Source organism: Chelmon rostratus, chromosome 5 (assembly GCF_017976325.1).
Source record: "Chelmon rostratus isolate fCheRos1 chromosome 5, fCheRos1.pri, whole genome shotgun sequence".
Classification (NCBI taxonomy): domain Eukaryota; kingdom Metazoa; phylum Chordata; class Actinopteri; order Chaetodontiformes; family Chaetodontidae; genus Chelmon; species Chelmon rostratus.
The window spans coordinates 14,504,421-14,523,076 of NC_055662.1; the positions used below are offsets into that span (position 1 = coordinate 14,504,421).

Sequence of the window (18,656 nt, forward strand, 5' to 3'; positions counted from 1 at the left end):
ACTAACTTGTGTGAGCAGGGGAAGTGGCCTCTCCTCTAGTTGTTCTTGCTTGTTTATTGTAATTAGAGCTATAAATGAAACTCTCTGATGGCGAAGGGGGAGGGGAGAATGCACAGTGGCCCACAAAGACAAAAAAATGTGTTTTGTGTGTGTGTGTGTGTGTGTGTGTGAGTGTCTATCTTGGAGAGAAGCCAGAGAGGTGGGGGTGGGAGGGCAGTCAGCGTTTTTCAGACTGCATGAATGAGGCCCCACCGGAGTGAGCTTCCTGTGTGAGGGCTATAAAAACAAAACCGGGCCCAAAGAATGCAGAGTGCTCCCACATTCCTGAACGTTCTGCAGGTACAGGACACAAAGCATGCGCCCCCCACCCCCCTTTCCTTGAATAAATAGAGAAATACAACAATTCCCATTATGCATTTCTGTTAATTAAAAACAAACAAATGCAGGTCTGTAAAGGTCTGCTGTGCTCGTCAAGATTTATGCAGGACTGAATGTTGAGGGGCCTGCTGGTGGTCCAATACATCCCACAAAAATGTTGCACAGAACAGAGGAGGAATAGATTTTCTGTTCTTAGAGCCCGACCAGTCATGTGGCTGAAAGTGTACAGTTTATCCTCTTGAGACCATGCATCCCCCCAGCAAACGTCTGCCCATTAGATCATTGTAAAGTTATTATACTGAAGGTGGTGTAAAAATGGTGCATCCTCTGGGGAGAAGAACATGCTCACAAAACGCCTCAGCTACATTTTGATATTCCGTGCAAGAGGACATGTCTGGACTGGTGGTGACAATAGAGGAAAGGTCAGGGAGGTCACCAAAAACATGCAAATTCACCCCCGGAAGTGTGAATATCAGCAGCAGATTTATTGGAAATCTGCTTTTGTTTATGATTGAAGGAAAACATTATTAGTAGCTGCTACTTTAACAAGAAGGTAACTCAGCAATGGAGAAAATAATTGAGACAAGCTGGAGTAGCCTGAAGTCTTCGATAAAAACTATTTAAGCCGGCAAAAACAGATTGGAAGACATCTGTACTTGTATTCTGCAGTTCCCAGTAATGCTGACAGTGGGCGTGGCTTTGGCAGGATGTTGATTCCATCATGCCAGCACCATATAAACCCAAAGGTAACAGATTTAGCTGTTTTCAGCTATTTCAAAGCATAGCCGCCCACACAAACTGCCACACTGGATTCATTCTGAGTTAGATTAAGCCCAGCACAAGATTTTAGCCTAAAATAATGTTTATAAGCAGGGTGTAGCGTGTCTGAGCCTTTTTCCAGTACCCGGGGCCTGGTCCCAGGGAGTGGGCAGGGTGCTGCTGTGCTGAGGTCAGTGGATGATCTCATGGGAGCCGCCGCTGACCAGGCCCACATGTTTGAATAGTCACGCTTCCTGCAAAACCAAGAGCTGCGCGTAACGCCACCGTGTCATTATCCGCTGTGGGCTTGGCTCGGTCGAAAGCTGTTTTCGGCAGGTTTTCTGTTTCCTGAACTCAAATAAAAACAAAATAAAGACCCCAAAAATAATGAATGAGAGCATTACAGAAATCTGGATCAACAAAATGTCTTGGACTCCGGAAAGTGGAGTTAAGTGGCGAGCGGTAAACGTCTGGACAAGCAACATGACCCCTCGGGATAAGTGCTTGTTAGACGTAATTAAATTTCAGCACCAAACAGGCGCTGGCACATACTGTACCCAACACACTGCCTGTAACAGCATCAGGTGCTTTCAGCTTCTAAAAACAAGACGGAGATCAGACATTTCAGGCACGTTGCATGTCAGGCAAACAACAGAAGAAGAAGAACGCTGATGGAATCTTTGTTCTAAAACAGAGGAACATGCTTGACCTGCGTACCGTGAAGTCATCAGCTGCCTGAAGATAATCGCACTGACTGAACCCTCACGTTACACACCTACATGAACACAAGACTCGCATGACAGAAAAGGACGAAGGTGCAATTTTCCATATCGGCGGAGACGCAGTATGCCCAGTGTCATGTGCAAATTGTTTGTCGTATATGTGTTTGTTTTGAGATGATCAGCTCCACCTGATGGGGTTGAGGGTTCAGTTAATGCAGTAATATTAAGGAGATGATGGAAAAAGTAAAAAAATATAATGAGAAATTCCCATGGGACCAATCTGAAACAAGTCTCAGGAAGTAGCCAGGAGGACTGAACACATGTCTTATCTCACACACACACACACACGCCCAGGGCCTCAGCGCTCAGCGTCCCCTCTGCTCCTGAGCCTGTCAGCTGTGTCAGGACGCGGTCTTCCCTCTGCCTCCGTCGGCCCAGACTCTGATCAAAGGCCAGTACAGACCCGTCTGTAATTGAAAGCAGATCCAGCCAGAATCCCCCTCCAGCAGGAATATGCTGAGCACAGGCAAACGCCTCGAATTCCAAAAGCATGAACTCTGCAAAAAAACCCCAACAGTCATACGGAACAGAAACAGCACTTGAAGTAGCTTCACATGTGCAGAGAAGGGAGGGGTGGGGCACCTGCAGCACATGATTTTCTCTGTCTCAGCAACTGCACGCAATTTGCCTATATTTTATTAGTTAGTGCCAGGGCTGTAAAATAACAATAATTCTTGAAATAGTTAGAATTAATGTAATGAAACAGCAAAGATTAACTATGACACCAGAGCCAGATTTAATCCCGAGGCAACACAGGATGAAATGCTGCTTGAGTCAGTTATTAAACGTGCAGGTGCTCTTTCAACATGCACACGTGAAGTGACAAAAACGTGGACAAACACGTCTCCTTTTGCACATTATGAGTCCTGGATTCTGACTTCTGGTTTATGTACGTTGACCTTTATTGACCAAAGCCCTGCAAAATATTTAACATCCCATCGGTTTCATGATTTAAATTAAAGGAACATTCTGTCTCGCTTAGAATGAGATGAAGAGATGGACACCACTCTCATGTCTGGGTGTTAAAGCAGCAGAAATTCATATTTTTATATCAACAATAGGATCACTTGTATGTGAAAGGTCACTCAGAGAATTACGGCCTGACTCTGCACTTCCTGTCGGCAATACAGAGCGTTTTAATGGCTTTCAGCACATTGTTTTGGGTTTGCACCCAGCTCGTGTTCGCCAAGAATGTGACGTCCTGTAAAACCACAGCCTGGCACGTTTTATATTTCGGTTTGTGTACAGATTAAACAAACAAAGAGATACTACGTGTTCATTAGTGAGATTTAGAGTTGTTGGGAGGCATAGCTTGGAATTTTGGACAGAGTTGTTCCCCCCTGACTTTATGCTAAGCTAATTGTCTGCTGGCCCTTGCTTCATAATTGGCTAACACACCTGACAGTGTTAGCAACCTTCTCATTTCAGTCTTGGCAAGAAAGCAAATAAGCACATTTCCCAATATGTCCAACTATTGCTTTAAGGCCACATTCAGACCAACTTGCCCTCTCATTCATTTCAATGAGGCCAGTTCGGTAGTGGGGGTGTCAGCACACCGTGCAATAATAACATGTCCTGTTATTTCACACTCACACCTTGACTTAAAATATGGCAGTGCTGATCTGAAACAAGCCATTTCCTTCTAACAGAAATCCTGTGTTTGCCTTTGCACTTCCTCTTTCAATTTATTAATATTATAAGAAGAAATACGAGGGATGGAGACTTTGTGGTTTGCCTCGGGGCCTTTCCTGCCATTGTAATGTATCATTTAATCAGCTGAAGCAATAAGAGGAAGTCGGGGTCAAACTCACGATGGCATCAAATGAAATTATGTCACGAGAGTGTAAGCGCACCAAAGAGGGAGGTCAAGAGTGGAAGGTGTGCTCGTTAGGGATAATGTGGAGCTACGTACAGCTGTCAGGATCTGAGCACATTAAATCTTGCATATAGAAATGAGCCTGAACTCCCAGTTTTGGCGTTTTTTTGGCTGAAGAGTCAGACCCGAGTGTTGCACAGGGAGGGTGCAGGAGGAATTGGGTGTAATCTCATCAAGGATCTCGAGACCGATCCAGTCCTTATGAAAACAATGTGGTCAAATGCGGCGTCAGTGCCAGGTCATTAGTGTGGTTCTCTCAACTACTGTTCTGCCTCTCAATGCCAACTATTGAAACTGAAGGAAAACAAACCCATTTCTAGAATGTGGGGACCAGTGTTGTGAAAACAGAAAAATACTCAAGAGGCCAAAAGTTATTGAAAATTCAGCTGTGATACTGCAGAGGTGAAAATATGCTGTCAAATCATGGCTGTTTTGCTTGTGTGAGAGCAGTAAATGAGCAGCTGGGAGAGGGCTCGGACAGATTTTCTCATTTTTGGGTCAACGCTTACGACAAAGGTGCAGAATGTTTGTGGGTTACATTCAGTGAATTCCAGAGAGCGGCTGCGAGTCCAAAAGGAAGACGGCCAAGTCTCAGAGGAGCAGCCATGACAACTTATTTTAGACACGTGGTGCTTCTTATTAGAGCTGAGATGTGTTGCCTCGATTGCAAACTCTCCCAGAACGAATCCTCCAGAAAATCGAGTTCAGCCTCTTGTATCTTCCATGTTTTCACCCTTCAGTGATTACGCTCGTGTCATGCTCTGTTATCGCGCTCTCCCGCAGCATCTGGAAGGTATTTCCGGCGCTCTTGTGGCAATCGGTTTCACACACTCGACGTTTGTGTGTGTGGAATGTGGTCCGCTGCTGACACTGTTCTGTCGCAAGAAAAATCCGAGTCTGAATCAGGCGGAGCTGTTGTTTCCCGCATGCTAGACTGTGGTGAGGATGAACACCCCCGCTCTTAGAATAACTGCACTGTGCTGAAGACGATGACCTAACACAAAACATCTGCACGCTGCGTGTTTTTTGCACAACTTTAAACGTGGCAGAAAAAAAACAAAACACTATGACGTTATTGTTCTTATCATATCTGGATCGACCATTGTTGTAATTCCGATCATTCACACGAGTCATGTCTAGCAAGAGTAGGTGCGTGCAAACCCTCTTGAACAAATCCTTTCTTCTGAGCTCTATGTGCCTAACATTTATCAGTTTTACCAACTCGGTGCAACCAAAGCTTGAGGCCGGGAAGAGCAAGAATGTAAAAACAGGAGCACCCATTTCCCCGGGCGTTGGCAGTATTGACAGAAGGCCTGAGGGATGAGATTACTACAGGCTGTGTGCATCTTGTCCAGTTTATGCAGAAAATGAAAAACAGATATAATAGAAAGAGAGAGGACAGGAAAAAAGAGAGGAGATGGTGAGATTTTGCACTTTCCAAGCGGAAAGCCACTTCTTCTCAATCAATTCTAACAACTTTGGTGATCCGCCAACTAGTCATCAATAAAAGCCTTAAACTGCTACAATATTAGCTTATGAACAAATACCTGCAGGACTAACTGACATCCCATCAGCCTCTGCTACTTTGCATTTAGTGTTAATCTGCAAACGATAGCATGCTAACAAGCTAAATTAAGATGGTGAAGATGGTAAACATTATACCTGCTAAACATCAGCTATTAAGCCTTGCCACTGTGAGCATGTTAGCATGCTGATGTTTGCATTTAGCTCAAAGTGCCGCCACACAGAGCTGCTATCGCGGCTGACACTCTTAGACTTGTTGGAGTTAAAAGGCACATGCTTATCCCTTTGGAAATGGACTCATTAACTATACATAAAGAAGCTCTAATGTTTGAGAGAATGTCTAATTGCGTTTGATCACAGCACAGAATACCAGCACCGTGCATTTAATTAATAGATTTTCAAAATTGCCTTCAATTAGATATTGGCAGGAGAATATGCAGTTGGCAACCGTTTCTATCACTGTTTCTGTAAACGCCTGTGATCTGGTTTCAAGCAGTGGCAGAAAGAGCAGAGGGGAACGTCTTAACACTGAAGATGTTAACTGATAAACATGCTTTCTGAACTGGGGGGGTTGTTTCTTAAGACTCAGTGTTGACAAAAGCTGCTGCTATTTGTTATCTTCTGCTCACCATCACATCTGTCAAACTCGATTCTCATCTGGCTGCACAGAGACTGCACTGTTTCACAGTGTATGTTCCCCTCAAGATGGTAAGCCATCTGTGCGAGGAGAAAAAGTTACCTCCAACACTCAGTTATCTTGGTAATGCTGTAGGTGGGGGTGATGACAACTACTGAGAGCCTCTCCCACCTATTTTTGACCTTTTCCTGTTCATTACGTGTTCACTGTCATCCGCTCCGGCACTTCTAACAGTGGCCAGATGTCCCAGATGGCGAGCTGGACTCTACGCTGTCAGCAGATCTGTGAGCCGAGTGTGAGTTTAGCATGAAACACTGACACGGCACACCGGTCCTCCAGGGATGCAGCCAAGGAAACCTGCACGTACGCTTTGCTCTTTGTCTTACAGCCATTATAAAATGGTAAGGTGGCTACATTACACGGGTCATATAGTGTGAGAGTCTGAGGCCCCTGGGAGGACTGTTGAAAGGCAAATGAACCTATCTGTGCATATACAGTTTTTATTGGCTCTTCCCAGTTGCATTCAGGCTCTAGACTGAAGAGATCAGACACTTTCAATGCAATCAAATGAACGAGAAAAGACAAGTGTAATCACGCATTTTCAGTACTTGACAAAACACACGAGACCAACCAAGAGCTTTCTCTGAAGGAGGAATTTATTTTTCTGTCTCTGCTTCTATGTTAATCTCCTCATGATGTAACCAACATCATAAAGGTCAAAGCAGCAGTACAGCTGAACTGTCTAGAAGTGTGTTATTAAAATGATGGCATTATTAATACAGATGAGGAGCCCTGTGCCCTCTAACGGCCTGCCTCTGAACACTAACCCAAAAATTAAGCCTGAAAAACGTTTTGTTGACACTATTTCAGGTATTTAGCGTGTGTGCAAGTGTCCATTATACACGTCCCTTAAATTCTGCAAGCTTAAATCAGCACCAGTTCTGGCTGTGCCATGTGTAAGGCGTGGGTTCCTATTGTCAAAGCAGGTAATCCTCTCTTGATCCTGATTTTGCCAAACTGTGAGCATTGAAAATCAATCCCTGGGCCACTGGGGGAAAAAACAGCATGATCAAACAATATTATCTCCCATGAAAGACACTGCCTTCAGTCAAAGCACAGTGATCTTTTTTTTTTTTTCAAAGACTGCAAAATTTGTAGCATTGTAAAAACAAATAGAATATATTTCTACATATACAGTATATAAAGCTTTTTAGTAATTGGTAACAAAAATGACCAGAAAAACGTAATCAGAAGGCACAGCGAGACAGTGGTGACTGTAAACATTTTGTCCTGTTTGCCCGAGGAGAGAGATACCAGGAGGGGCTTGAGTGTTTCCAGAAGGCAGTGTGTTCGCCACTGGAACAGTGCTGCTCCTGGAGTGGCAGTCGCTTAAAAACAGTCGTTTAAAAACAGTGTCGTAAGGCTAAAAACACTTGATATATGAAATCTTGCACCGGGTGTGTAGGCAGCAGCGGATACAAGGTTCTCTCTCTGCAGGTCATAACGTTGATTAGATTGAATTCACCCACGCACCGGACCAAGTGGTGGCCCGTCATTATCGCTGATTCTCGTCAAATCTAAAGGCAGAGACTGTTTCTTTGTATTACAAATTGGCTTAACTTCATTAAATTACATGTCCTCTCTTAAACAAGGACATCCAGTCCCCAAAAGAATCTGGCCAACACACACAGAAACCTGGATTTGGCAGAAATGTCGTTATTACGGCAGCGTAATCTCCTCGAATGTCCCTCCCTGCTGGATGAACAGCATTCAGCAGCATGTGGTGCTGGCTGCTGTTTGCCAAAACTCCACCGGCTGGTCGAGGGAGGCGCACGGTCATGGCTCACAAAGGTCTAAACCGACGGGCTCTTACGCGTTGTCGTATTTCTGCAGGGCCTCCTCTAGCTTGCCTGTGATTTTTTGGAAGAAGGCGATCTGCTGCTGTAGGTAGTGCTGCATCTGTGCCTTGAAGTCGCGCACGCGGATCTGGTGGAAGTGCTGGATCTCAGCCAGCGTGGCGCAGGAGATGATGTTGCAGCGCTCGTTGATGCCTTCCGCCTGTGCCCGGTCCATCTTGCCCTCCTCCACATGCTTCTGGCTTTCTTTCACCTTCGTCAGGGCACCTGAGTGCGGTGTAGAGAGAGCAAAAATAATATGATTTATCTTTTGGTTTCATCACAGAGGAAATCATCCAGATATTATTTTAACCTGTGTGGGAAAACAGCCCACTAAACAATACTACTTTTGAGACATGCAATTTATTTCCTTAAACCCAACATTTAACCCATCAAACAGACTTTTAGACTCTCTCACAAGAAAGTTAATCAATAATCTTAACAGTCTCTGCTATTAAGATTCAAGACCACAGCTTGACAGTGAACTTATAAGCCAAAAATAGTTTGATGAACAGTTTGTTCCAAACTCCCTGAGAACCACATCTGTGTCTATATTTAGGGATGTGAGGGGGCCCAACTCTAAAAAAACATCCACTGCATTAAGTCACTTCAAAGGCCTTTTCTAAACAACCATTTAAGGGGATTTTGCTGGCAGTTTGATACCATCCACCAAGGAGTTGGCAATTTCAAGGACATCATCTAAAAATTGACAACTGCTAAAAAACTGTGAATACGTCTATTTTGTAACTTAGCGATTGTTTAATGCTGATGTCACGGTTCAAGAATTCAGTTTGCTAAACTCCACTCCTGAACAACAGTTGTCCAGTAATATCTTAGCAACAGTGACGAAGCAAATCAGGCCCGTCTAGCTTTGAATTCTCCACATGTTGAAACGATGACCACAAGGTGCTCCGGATACGCAGACAACACACACACACTTTAAAATGTACGGGATGAATGGAACGAGTGTTTATCTGTACGCATGACATGAAGTAAGAGTCTGATCTTTTTATTTATACTGCCATACAAGAACACTGCCGGTTCTTCATTTCCATTTCTTCTACATAGATCATCTACTGGTGGGGATGCTGCAACATGTAGCTTTCGCCGCACAATATCAGGCACTGCTTGACATTTTCAGATCCTTTCACACAAATCAACCCGAGTTCACACTATTGAGGGAAGTTTGATTCTCGCGTTTCAACTACTTCACTACTTCCCATCACTGCCATTTGATGGTTACTGATAAGTTTCACCTGCTTTAACGTGGCTTTGGTGAATTTAAATAAACTGTACAATTACAAACTATAGCTTGTGAAGAAGAAATCAGGCATGTCACACTCATACCGAGAGTAAAACACCCTGAGGTTCCACTCTGCCGGTAAGAGCTACTTGCGTCGTCACTGTGGTGGACTCTTGTGGCAAAAGAGGAGAAAGAAGCGATGGTTTACAGACCTCCCGTTTTGACACATATGAACTGTCACTGCTGCTGCTTCCTGAGTTTTGCTTGCTGCAGAGAAGCCTTCAGCCACACTGGTGCCAAAACATGAAAATTAGCCTACAAATTTCCAGACAGCTAGTTCGCAGGGAGCAGAAGGCAGGGTCAAAACACCAGGAGCTCATGACAGATGACTTATCAAACTGCTGACATTTTCTGACCGAGTAAAGGAAGAAATGTCATGAGCAATAAGTATTAAGTTGAAGTGAAAGACACACTGACAGGATATGACCTTCTGCCCGCTCCAACTACTTAAAAAAGTTCACATGTCACAGCTGGACTCAAAGAGGACATTCATGGGTTGTGACGTGAATGCTAACGTATGTGTGCTTACACAATTCCTTCTTGTTTGTTCTTGTCAAAAATGGTTCTCCAATTTGCACAGTGATTTTGTTTCCCCCCGTTTCTCATCAACTTTGCAGCTCTTGTGTGAGAGGCAGAGAGCAGAGCCACCAACATCAAGCTGCCAACGTCAAAAATACCCAACATTTCCTTCTCGTTTGTGAGGACTTGTTGCTTCTCTGTGTTTCAGGTACATTCCTCTCTGTGTTTCGGACTCTCGGCTGGACAAAACAAGCTATATGAAGACGTCACATTGTGGTTTGGAAAACAGCATTTTTCAACATTTTCTGACTTTTCACTGGCCAAACAATTAATTAAGAAAATAATTAGCAGATTAACTTATCGTGAAACTCATTTGGTTTGTCTTTTTGGTTGAGTTCCTGGTTCATGTGGCAGCAACACTGATTGGCTCAATACTTTAAAACTCGGGAACCATTGCTGACGTACTATATGTGGGTGTGATGAAAACTGACATGTTGTAATCACTCGAAATGACGGACAACGAGTAAGAGGAGTGGAACTAAACGCATGAGAGCTGACAAACAATGTCATCTTCATGCTTTCGCTTTAGTGTGAAGGTGAGATATGTACCCATAAGACATGCAACAAAACTTCCCATATTGGCCTGTCATGGGATTTTCAAGTCATTATGTGAGCTTAGTCACCACCACTTTGTTGGAAGCCTGATTCAGCCTGCTTGTCCTTTGAAATGTGAGACCACAGAAGATTTACTGACCTAATCCTGCTCTCTTCTGGCTTCTGTCTTCCCTTGAAGTTGACAAAAATGCACAATGGCTGTGTTTTTCTTTATAGCTTGCTACACTCTGCATGCAAAGCTACGTATTACAGCACGTAGAGCAAAGCTAACAAAATTCCCCCCAAAAAGACATCTCTTCACCCTTCCCCCCAAAATCTGCCTAGTTTGCCTCCTGGCCGTAGGTCCCTCAGCTGCAGTTTAACCCAGATCTTTGAAATTCCTCTAATGCACAACAGATTGAACATGACAGAACGAGAGGCAAAGACAACAAGGGAACAGAGATGGGGAGGAAAAGAGAAGACGAGAACAAACACAGCTGTCCACAGACTTAAATGCCAATCCCAAAGGTGTTTACTGTACCTCAAAGGTCTCTGGCTTCCTGCGTTTTAAAAGCCCACTAATGGACCAAGAAGGAATTATTGTTACCATGGAGACTTTATGAGAAAGGCAAGAGTTCAGTCAAAAAAAGATGGTGTCAGCAGACTGTGGTATAAAGAGCCACAGCATTTTTACAGCTGCTGCAAGTAAAGCTTTGCAGGCATGCTGCCAAAACACAACCACTAATAAGACACTGAGTCTGACAAGTAGGGCTGCAAATTAGGGCTGAACAATTAATGGAAATGTCATTGAAATTGCAGTACAGCCAAGTGCAATATCAAAATTGAAGGATTGCTGCAGTTTTTTGATAATGCTAAAATGTGTCACAACATACCAGGATAAATGAAGCATTGTGGTGGTACAGAGATACCCCGGCCTACAATCATATTCTCCAGACCCCACCAAGAATCACATCATCATCACTTTTTTCCAGTGAAAATTAATCAGCATTCCCCACTAAAATCATGACTCATATTGCAATTGCAATATCTGTCAATTATAGTGATTGTTTAGTCTATGAAAGGTCAGAAAATGGTTAAAAATGCCCATGAGAATTTCCCAGAGAACAAATGTGAAGTCCTCAAATTGCTTGTTAGTTGTTTTGTTGGAGTAACAAAGCAAAAAACCTTAAGATAATTTATTTACTGTCACATGTGATGGACAGTGTGCAGGAGCGTTCTTCTACAAAGCTTTTGAACAAACACGCTGTCTCTACAACTGTCTGCAGTGCAGCAACTTTGCAGTAGGTGTTACTTTGCAATGAATAACAAAAACAAGAAAAAAAATAAAACCAGATTCTATCACAATGGATCCTCTGTTAGCTTGAGTCATGCCATGTATCTGATGTCTTGCTGTGCAACCGCTGCTTCTGCTTCTGCCTTTGCTTTCCCAGGGTACTGCTGCTGAGTGACAGACAGAGAGATGCTGCACATCACCAGTATTTGAGATACATAATGTTCTTATAATATAAACGGATGAAGATTAAAGAGCATCATCTATAGTGATTAAGGAGTTTTGTAGCATACTGCAGTGTCACGTTAGAAATAAAATCCTGATGAACGCCTCTGAAGAAATCCTCCCCGGGTGTACGGAGGTGGCACCCAGCCCTCCTGGACTCACTGGAGGCAGCAGCCTCAGCTCTTACGTAATCCCTGGTTACACAACACTGAGCTACTGCGAGCTTGTGACCTGAACAACCAGTGGCAATCCCCATCTCATCACTGCACCACCCTGGTCGTGCATTTGTGCTTTGGAGGACATCTGACTGGCCTGAAACAATATATCAGACAGACCTGCAGCGTTTGCACAGAAGGAGTGTCGGCTTAATGGCTGACTCAGCTGGAAAACCTGATGTCTTCGTTGTTTTCCCTGACTTGCTTGCCATTGTTTTATCATTTTACTGTGTGCGGTGATAAAACTGTAATAACATCAGACAAAGTACACCTCTTAGTGACTTGCTGAATAGATAAAAATAGCAAAAGAAAGACAACTCATGAATACAGCCAGAAGGGACATAAAGTAGGTGAAGCCAAACTGCATTTCACTTCTTAATTACTCATTAACTTAACCATAATTCATTCTGTGTTCTGTATGCAGACCATGCTTTTAAGCCAACGGAACTAAACTACAGTATGTACACATGATCAATATTATCACACAAAGTACAACAGCATAACTGGATGCATTTTAACAGTCTACAAATAGACGATGTGAGCTGTGATGAAAAAGAAGTGTGTCTGCTGGACCATTTTTAGACTGCAACGTATGCAGTCAAAGGTTTTAATTACTACCTCTCTTGAGATTCAATAATGCTGAATGAGAGCATTTAAATCCTTCACTTATAAAAACAAATGTAGCTTCTTTGGTAACCAGCCAAACCTGAAACTTTGGACTGAACTTTGGACTGAACAGCATTCACAGGATGAAACCTTTCCCCCTCCTTCCTCTTTCTTACGAACTTGAAAAACAACAAAACCGCTGTCAAGGTCACAACATCAGAGAAGGACAGAAACAAATGATGAAGCTCAGTATGTTTTTGAAAGCAACACCAGATATGATGTCAATATCATTGTCCCGGTCAAGCGCCACGCTAATGGCTAGTGGTCCCTGAAGAGGTGGGGATCAATAGGTTGATGTTTGGTGTCCCTCTGTGGGAAAGCTCACATTTCACTGGTTATTGTCCATGTGATCAAATAAAAACACATCTGGTGCATGAAGTCAAAACGAGACAAGACTGATGTTTGACAGATTTATCCTAAAGAGAGCAGAAGTGATATGTGTGCAACACCGCCTCAAGAGATAACTTCATAAATAGTGACTGACGAAGCTTATTAGCTTTAATCCGTACGTATGTATTACATTCCTTCTGACTTCTTCAAATCTTGATTATACCTCGACCACTGCATGGCTACAGCGCTGTTCAATGAGTTTCTGTGCGACCACTTGTGCTGCGGAAATGTGTGCTCTGGTTAATGACAACAAAGGATGTGGCCTAGCCTGTCTTCAGTTGTCTAACAGGGAGAGGACAGCGACAGGCCTCACTTCATAACAGAAGATCAGCACTTGTGAACATTTCCTGAACAGGTTTATCAGGAAAGACGTATTAAAAATCGAGCAACAGACGGGATACACCTGGATGAAGTGTGATCTATTAAATATATGAGGAATTGAGAGAAAGGGCCAGATAAAATGCTAAATTCAGAACATGTACATGGCTGGTGTATCTTTAAACTTGCAGCTGTGCAATGACATGCCAGTGAAATTTAAGCTATCAGTGTTCATGGCTTCATTAAAAACCACCTTTTCTTTCACAAACCTTTCTCCGTAATTACAGACATTTCGCAACACTGTTAACAGTTGTCAAGTGCTGGATGGTTACACAAGATTTTCAGGTGAGTAGACAGCATGAGTAGACTTAAGAGTGTAAGAGGGTATTTGCATGTATCGCCTCCCTGGAAGCATGTAGGCAATTTGAGTAACAAACAGCCATTCAGTTGTCATGAATGGGGGCGCTACTATATTTAATGTAATGCATGCACATGAACTGAGTTTTTAACAGAGGATAAACTGGCCTGATTCTGTATTTTTTGTGTTTTACTTTCCCTATAAATAGAAAGAAACTAGGAATACGGGTTCCTCACTTATATAACGATTAAGGGGAAAGGAATGCAAAAAACCTGGCTCAAAATAAATAGAGAAACTAAAAAGCCTCAATCCACTAAACACAAGATGAGATCAAAGTAATTTTGGATTCAATATGCTGCACACAGCTCTTCTTTCATCTGCTGCATGCCCTGGATTCCCCATCAGCTTTGTTTCCAGTCCAGTGTGGTGAAGCCCCGTTTCACTGCGCTCCATCTTTTCTCAACATTGTGCCCCCAGCAAGGTCTTCCATTTGTGGTCTCAAACCAAGAGTTTCTTATCTGTGGAATTAGGCTGAGGCTTATCACGCCAGACTGTGGCTGTGTCACCTTAATTGGGCTGTGCATGCAGCCTACGTGGCGAACATGATTTGAGCTGACTGGGAAGTTTGTGTCCCACTGCAGCCTAAACACAGTCTGTCCTGTTTCCCCAGTGGTGTCTATTGTGGAGTGAATGGGTCCAGTGTTTGTAGGGGGAGCCAAACGATAAACCAAGATGTCCACAGGAAAGGTGGGGGAATTAAAACTTGTCACCAGCAACAGGCCATACTTAAGTTGTGGCTCTACGAGTTCACTTGGGCAAGTTATGGTTTGAATTTTTTTTTAAAATCTATTTATCTGGTACATTAAATAATGGACATCACAGGGGACTCTGACTGGATGAAAAAGTTTTCCCACTCTGATCCTAAGAGTCTTGTGATTTTAGTAAGTTAGGACTGAACATACTGCACGAGATGAGAAGGATTAGTTCACATCATCCTCTCATGTTCGCAAGTGTACAGCATAGGTGTCCTACATGGCACTGTTTCAAGGTGAATGTCCACCTGTCAGGGATTGTTAAGACTTACGTTTCATGTATGTGATTTAAAGAGAGAGCTACTGGATGAATGTCCAAAAAGCAGTGAGTCAGGTATAATCTGGAGTAGTTTGGTTTGAGCTGCGTGTTTCCTTTTGATTATTATTTTCTCGTTCCCATTAGAGGGATGCAAACGTGCCACATTCTCACATATGGTAATCACCAGCGAGAGCTTCCCTCGACACACAAGAGACACAATGCTATGCCTCTTGCGTAACAGTGTTGCCTCTCATGAGAGTGACATTTTGCCACACAATGAGAACAATCACAGAGTTCTGGGTCGTGTAGGAGCACGGCTTAGATTAGTGCAACATTGACTTTCTGTGCAAAGACTGCAAACCATGTGGACAATCACTGACGAAGGATTCAGCTGCAAATCTTATTGTGCGTCAGATTTGTGATCGACAAGCCAGGTAGGACAATCTTCGTCTCCAGAGCACTAATATGCACTGTAATACTTCATCTGTAATGGAAAATCAAACAGGGCCAAACAGGTGCCACCCTTTCCAGTAGGTGGGACAAACAGGAGGCAGAGGCACATAAACCAATATCCAAATGCAAACAACGGCTTATTTGTTTTGCAAAGTGACTTAAGATATAGTTGTAAGCTGGCTGCTGTTTGATGTTGGCAAGTCTAATAATTAAAACAGGCTGAAAAAAATGGCAGTGTTTGTCTTTCTTCGGAAACAAACACACTTCACCTTCAGTATGTTTTCAGCGAGATCTGTCTCCTAGTGTTGCTCTGGTATTTGAATGGTGTGTATCTTTTACACATTACCTTTCTTGTTCAGTTTAGTTTTGTGTTTATGCTAACTGTTTATCTTTAATATATGTATGTATGTAACTGTATATCCTTAGGTTTAATTTAGAACTGTCTTATCTTTTGCCTGTTTTTTTTCAATAATAATAGTTGTTAATGTTCTAGAAGAAATGTAACATTAAAGGTTGGCAACAATCTGCGACCTGCCGTCATGATCAAAAAACAAACAAATGATAATAATTTGGCTCCTGAGAGGCTCCTGTGAAAGCAACCTCATGGTAAATGATAAATAAATGTAAAATGTGTGTGACTGTTAGGGCAGCAGCTAACCTGCAGGTCATTGCCATGATTACAGCTCTACCAACAGTGTTGTTATTTTACCTTTCTGGACATGAATGATGTCTGGGTAGTTTGCCAGGTGTCCTTGGTAAAGACCCAACAAATCCATGATGGGGTCCAGATCCTTGCTGGGCTGCTCAGCAAAATACTCTCCGATGCATTCATATGCCTCCCCAGTGAAGGAGATGGCTTGGTTGAGTCCAGCCGAGTACACCTGCTGGTCCATTTCAAAGGCTTGGCTGAGAACCTTGAATGACAGCCCCACTTTCTGATACTCCTTCTTAAAGCCGCTGATCTGCTTGCGGGCAAACTCATTGACAGTGGCGTTGAGCTGCAAGGTGCTGTCGTCCATCCTTTTGGTGAAAGTCTTGAACCCGTCTATTTTGCTCTCCACCTCCTGGAAGTCAAGCGGCGCTGCGGGGGTGCTGATCGTGAGGAAAAAGTTGGCTCCAACCATCTCATCCTTCTCCGCCTTCCTCTTACCCTGCTTCCAGGCCTTTTCGTCTGTGCTGTTGCAGGTGAGGAAGTGCTGGAAAACGTCACACCGGGCCAGAACAGGGTGGCTGGTCATGTGGTTCATCCACCATATGAGGCCTTTCCTCCTCTTTGATATGAAGTCCTCTTCAAAGCGCCCTGTGGCCTGCTTCTCCGGGATGTGTGGCACCGAGATAACAGGGAATTTCTCCACCAGCCGAGTGTACAGCCAGTCAAAGTGCTTATACCTCCTGTTCACCTGGTTCTGCGTGTGGGTGGGAGTCAGCTTATAGGAGATGTAGCTTTTCATCCCCTTGAACTTGGTCTGTTTAGTGGGGTCGTCAATTGTGCAAGCGAATGGGTACGGGTTCTCCTGCCACTCGGGACCATACTGACCCATTACCACACAGATCTTATCCCCATCCTTCACAAAGCCTGATGCCTCCCCGAGCACAAACGCCTCTCCTCCTGACTTCACAAATGTTGAAAACCTGTTCAGGTTTCTGCTGACAGTGGCGGAGCTCTTTGCATGCTGTGCGTTACCTCTTGACATTGAGGATGTTGACACTCTGTAAGTGGAAGGCCCATTGCCTTCAAAGTCATACCTTCCTCCAACAGTCCCTGGCTCATCTGCAACAGTAGAGCTGTCATCCCAGTCATCATCCCAGTCATCATCGCTCCCCTGGATGGGCTGCTGGTAGGCGTGCTGCTGCTGCTGCTGCGGATGCTGCTGTTGCTGTGTGAACGTGGTGAAACCGGGCGAAGACGATTTAGAAAAGTTCTCAACTTTAGTCGGAGGCTTATAAGAGCCATCAAATCCTCCGGACGGGATGTTTGCGTATCGGGAGTCCGGGTAAGTGTCCCCAGATGTGCCGCAGCTGTTGTTGTTGAACGTGGAGGCGGCGTCGTTTCTCAGGATTTCCACGTAGGACGCGGGGAACAGTCCCCTCTCCCCTTTGCTGTTCGCCCCCTCAAACCAGCCGTCAATGTCCTGCTCGCTGTACAAAGTTAGGATTTCGTTCTCCCTCACCGACACCTCCCCGGGGTTTTCAGAGTTGAAGTCGTACAGCGCCCTGGCTCTGAGCGCCATGATTACCCGCAGCTGGAAGCAGACCAGGACAGCGAGCTAACTTACGGCTGGCTGACCGGGGCAGGAGGGACGCGCAGCGGGCAGCCAGGCTAGCTCAGTCAGCCCACCCGAAATTACTCTTGAAAGTCCGCGTTCAAACTTCTCGCCGTGTGAGAAAATCCTGTTTATATCCTTTTCTGAAGCGGCCCCTCCTCTTGGTCAAACCTGAGAGGAAAATGCGGTGTTTTAACCCGGAGGTTGCGGTGTGGGAAAACTGTAGCGAAGGTATTTTCCGCTACAACAACACTGATCTGTGCTCCTCCAGTGTCCCTCCGATCCCAGTCGGACGCTTCTGCCTTCACGCGCTGCGCAGCAACCGCACGTCGACCAGGCTGAATAATCGAGGGCGGAGCTACAAGATGCTGCAATCCTCCCAGACAACACAAATCAATCGCCTGCGAGCGCTACGACAAAGCTACTCCAGACTTGTTGATTGCTTCATGCCGCAAAAACGTAACACAGACCAGCCGCACCAGCCTGTCGGTGAGGTTTGTCCCATTTAGGAAGGGTTGTTTGAGAACAGGGTGATAACAGTGGAGATAGCCGTGGAAAAGGTAATGTCTCTTTACACGATGCTAGTTGCTCTCCCCCAGTGGTACAAACATACAGTTCCAAGAATAATTTACAGGAAGACATAAATAAACATAAAGCTAAAAACAAGGACAAAGCTGATCAAAGATCAAAATAAACATAAAGCTACTGTTTACATTCAAGTAGATGAAAAAATAGGTGTATATATAAATATATTGTATATAAAAAGCAACAATGACCAACAACCTACATCGTCTGTATATGTAATGTTTTGTAACTATATTTCAGAGGCATACTATTGTAGTTTTTACTCCATTACACTGATGTGACACCCTAACCCTAACCCATTACTTGTAAGATTATACATAAAAACTTTGATAAACCTATAAAACACAATAGATTCTTATAGATTAAGCTACCCACCTTAAATATCTATAATTAGCTCCACCTTCGCTACAACATTAAAATGGTGCTTACGTGTTGTTGCGTCACACAGTAATTCATTGTAACATCAACATAATATATAAAAATGTACCAGTGAAAGGGGCAATTCTACTGCATAATTTTACTTTTGCCACAATAAGTGCAATTTTCAGATAAT

The 18,656-nt window shown here is 43.8% G+C and overlaps 1 protein-coding gene across 1 annotated transcript; it reads right to left on the minus strand.

Annotated features, from left to right (window-relative positions):
• Window positions 1–7,063: 7,063 nt before the first annotated feature.
• snx18a (sorting nexin 18a) lies at window positions 7,064–17,807 on the minus strand. Its single transcript, XM_041936712.1, has 2 exons — window positions 15,964–17,807; window positions 7,064–8,079 (listed from the first exon to the last, which is right to left on the minus strand). The coding sequence occupies exons 1-2, from the start codon at window positions 17,483–17,485 to the stop codon at window positions 7,826–7,828; spliced, it is 1,776 nt and encodes a 591-aa protein (XP_041792646.1). The 5' UTR covers window positions 17,486–17,807; the 3' UTR covers window positions 7,064–7,825.
• Window positions 17,808–18,656: the final 849 nt, after the last annotated feature.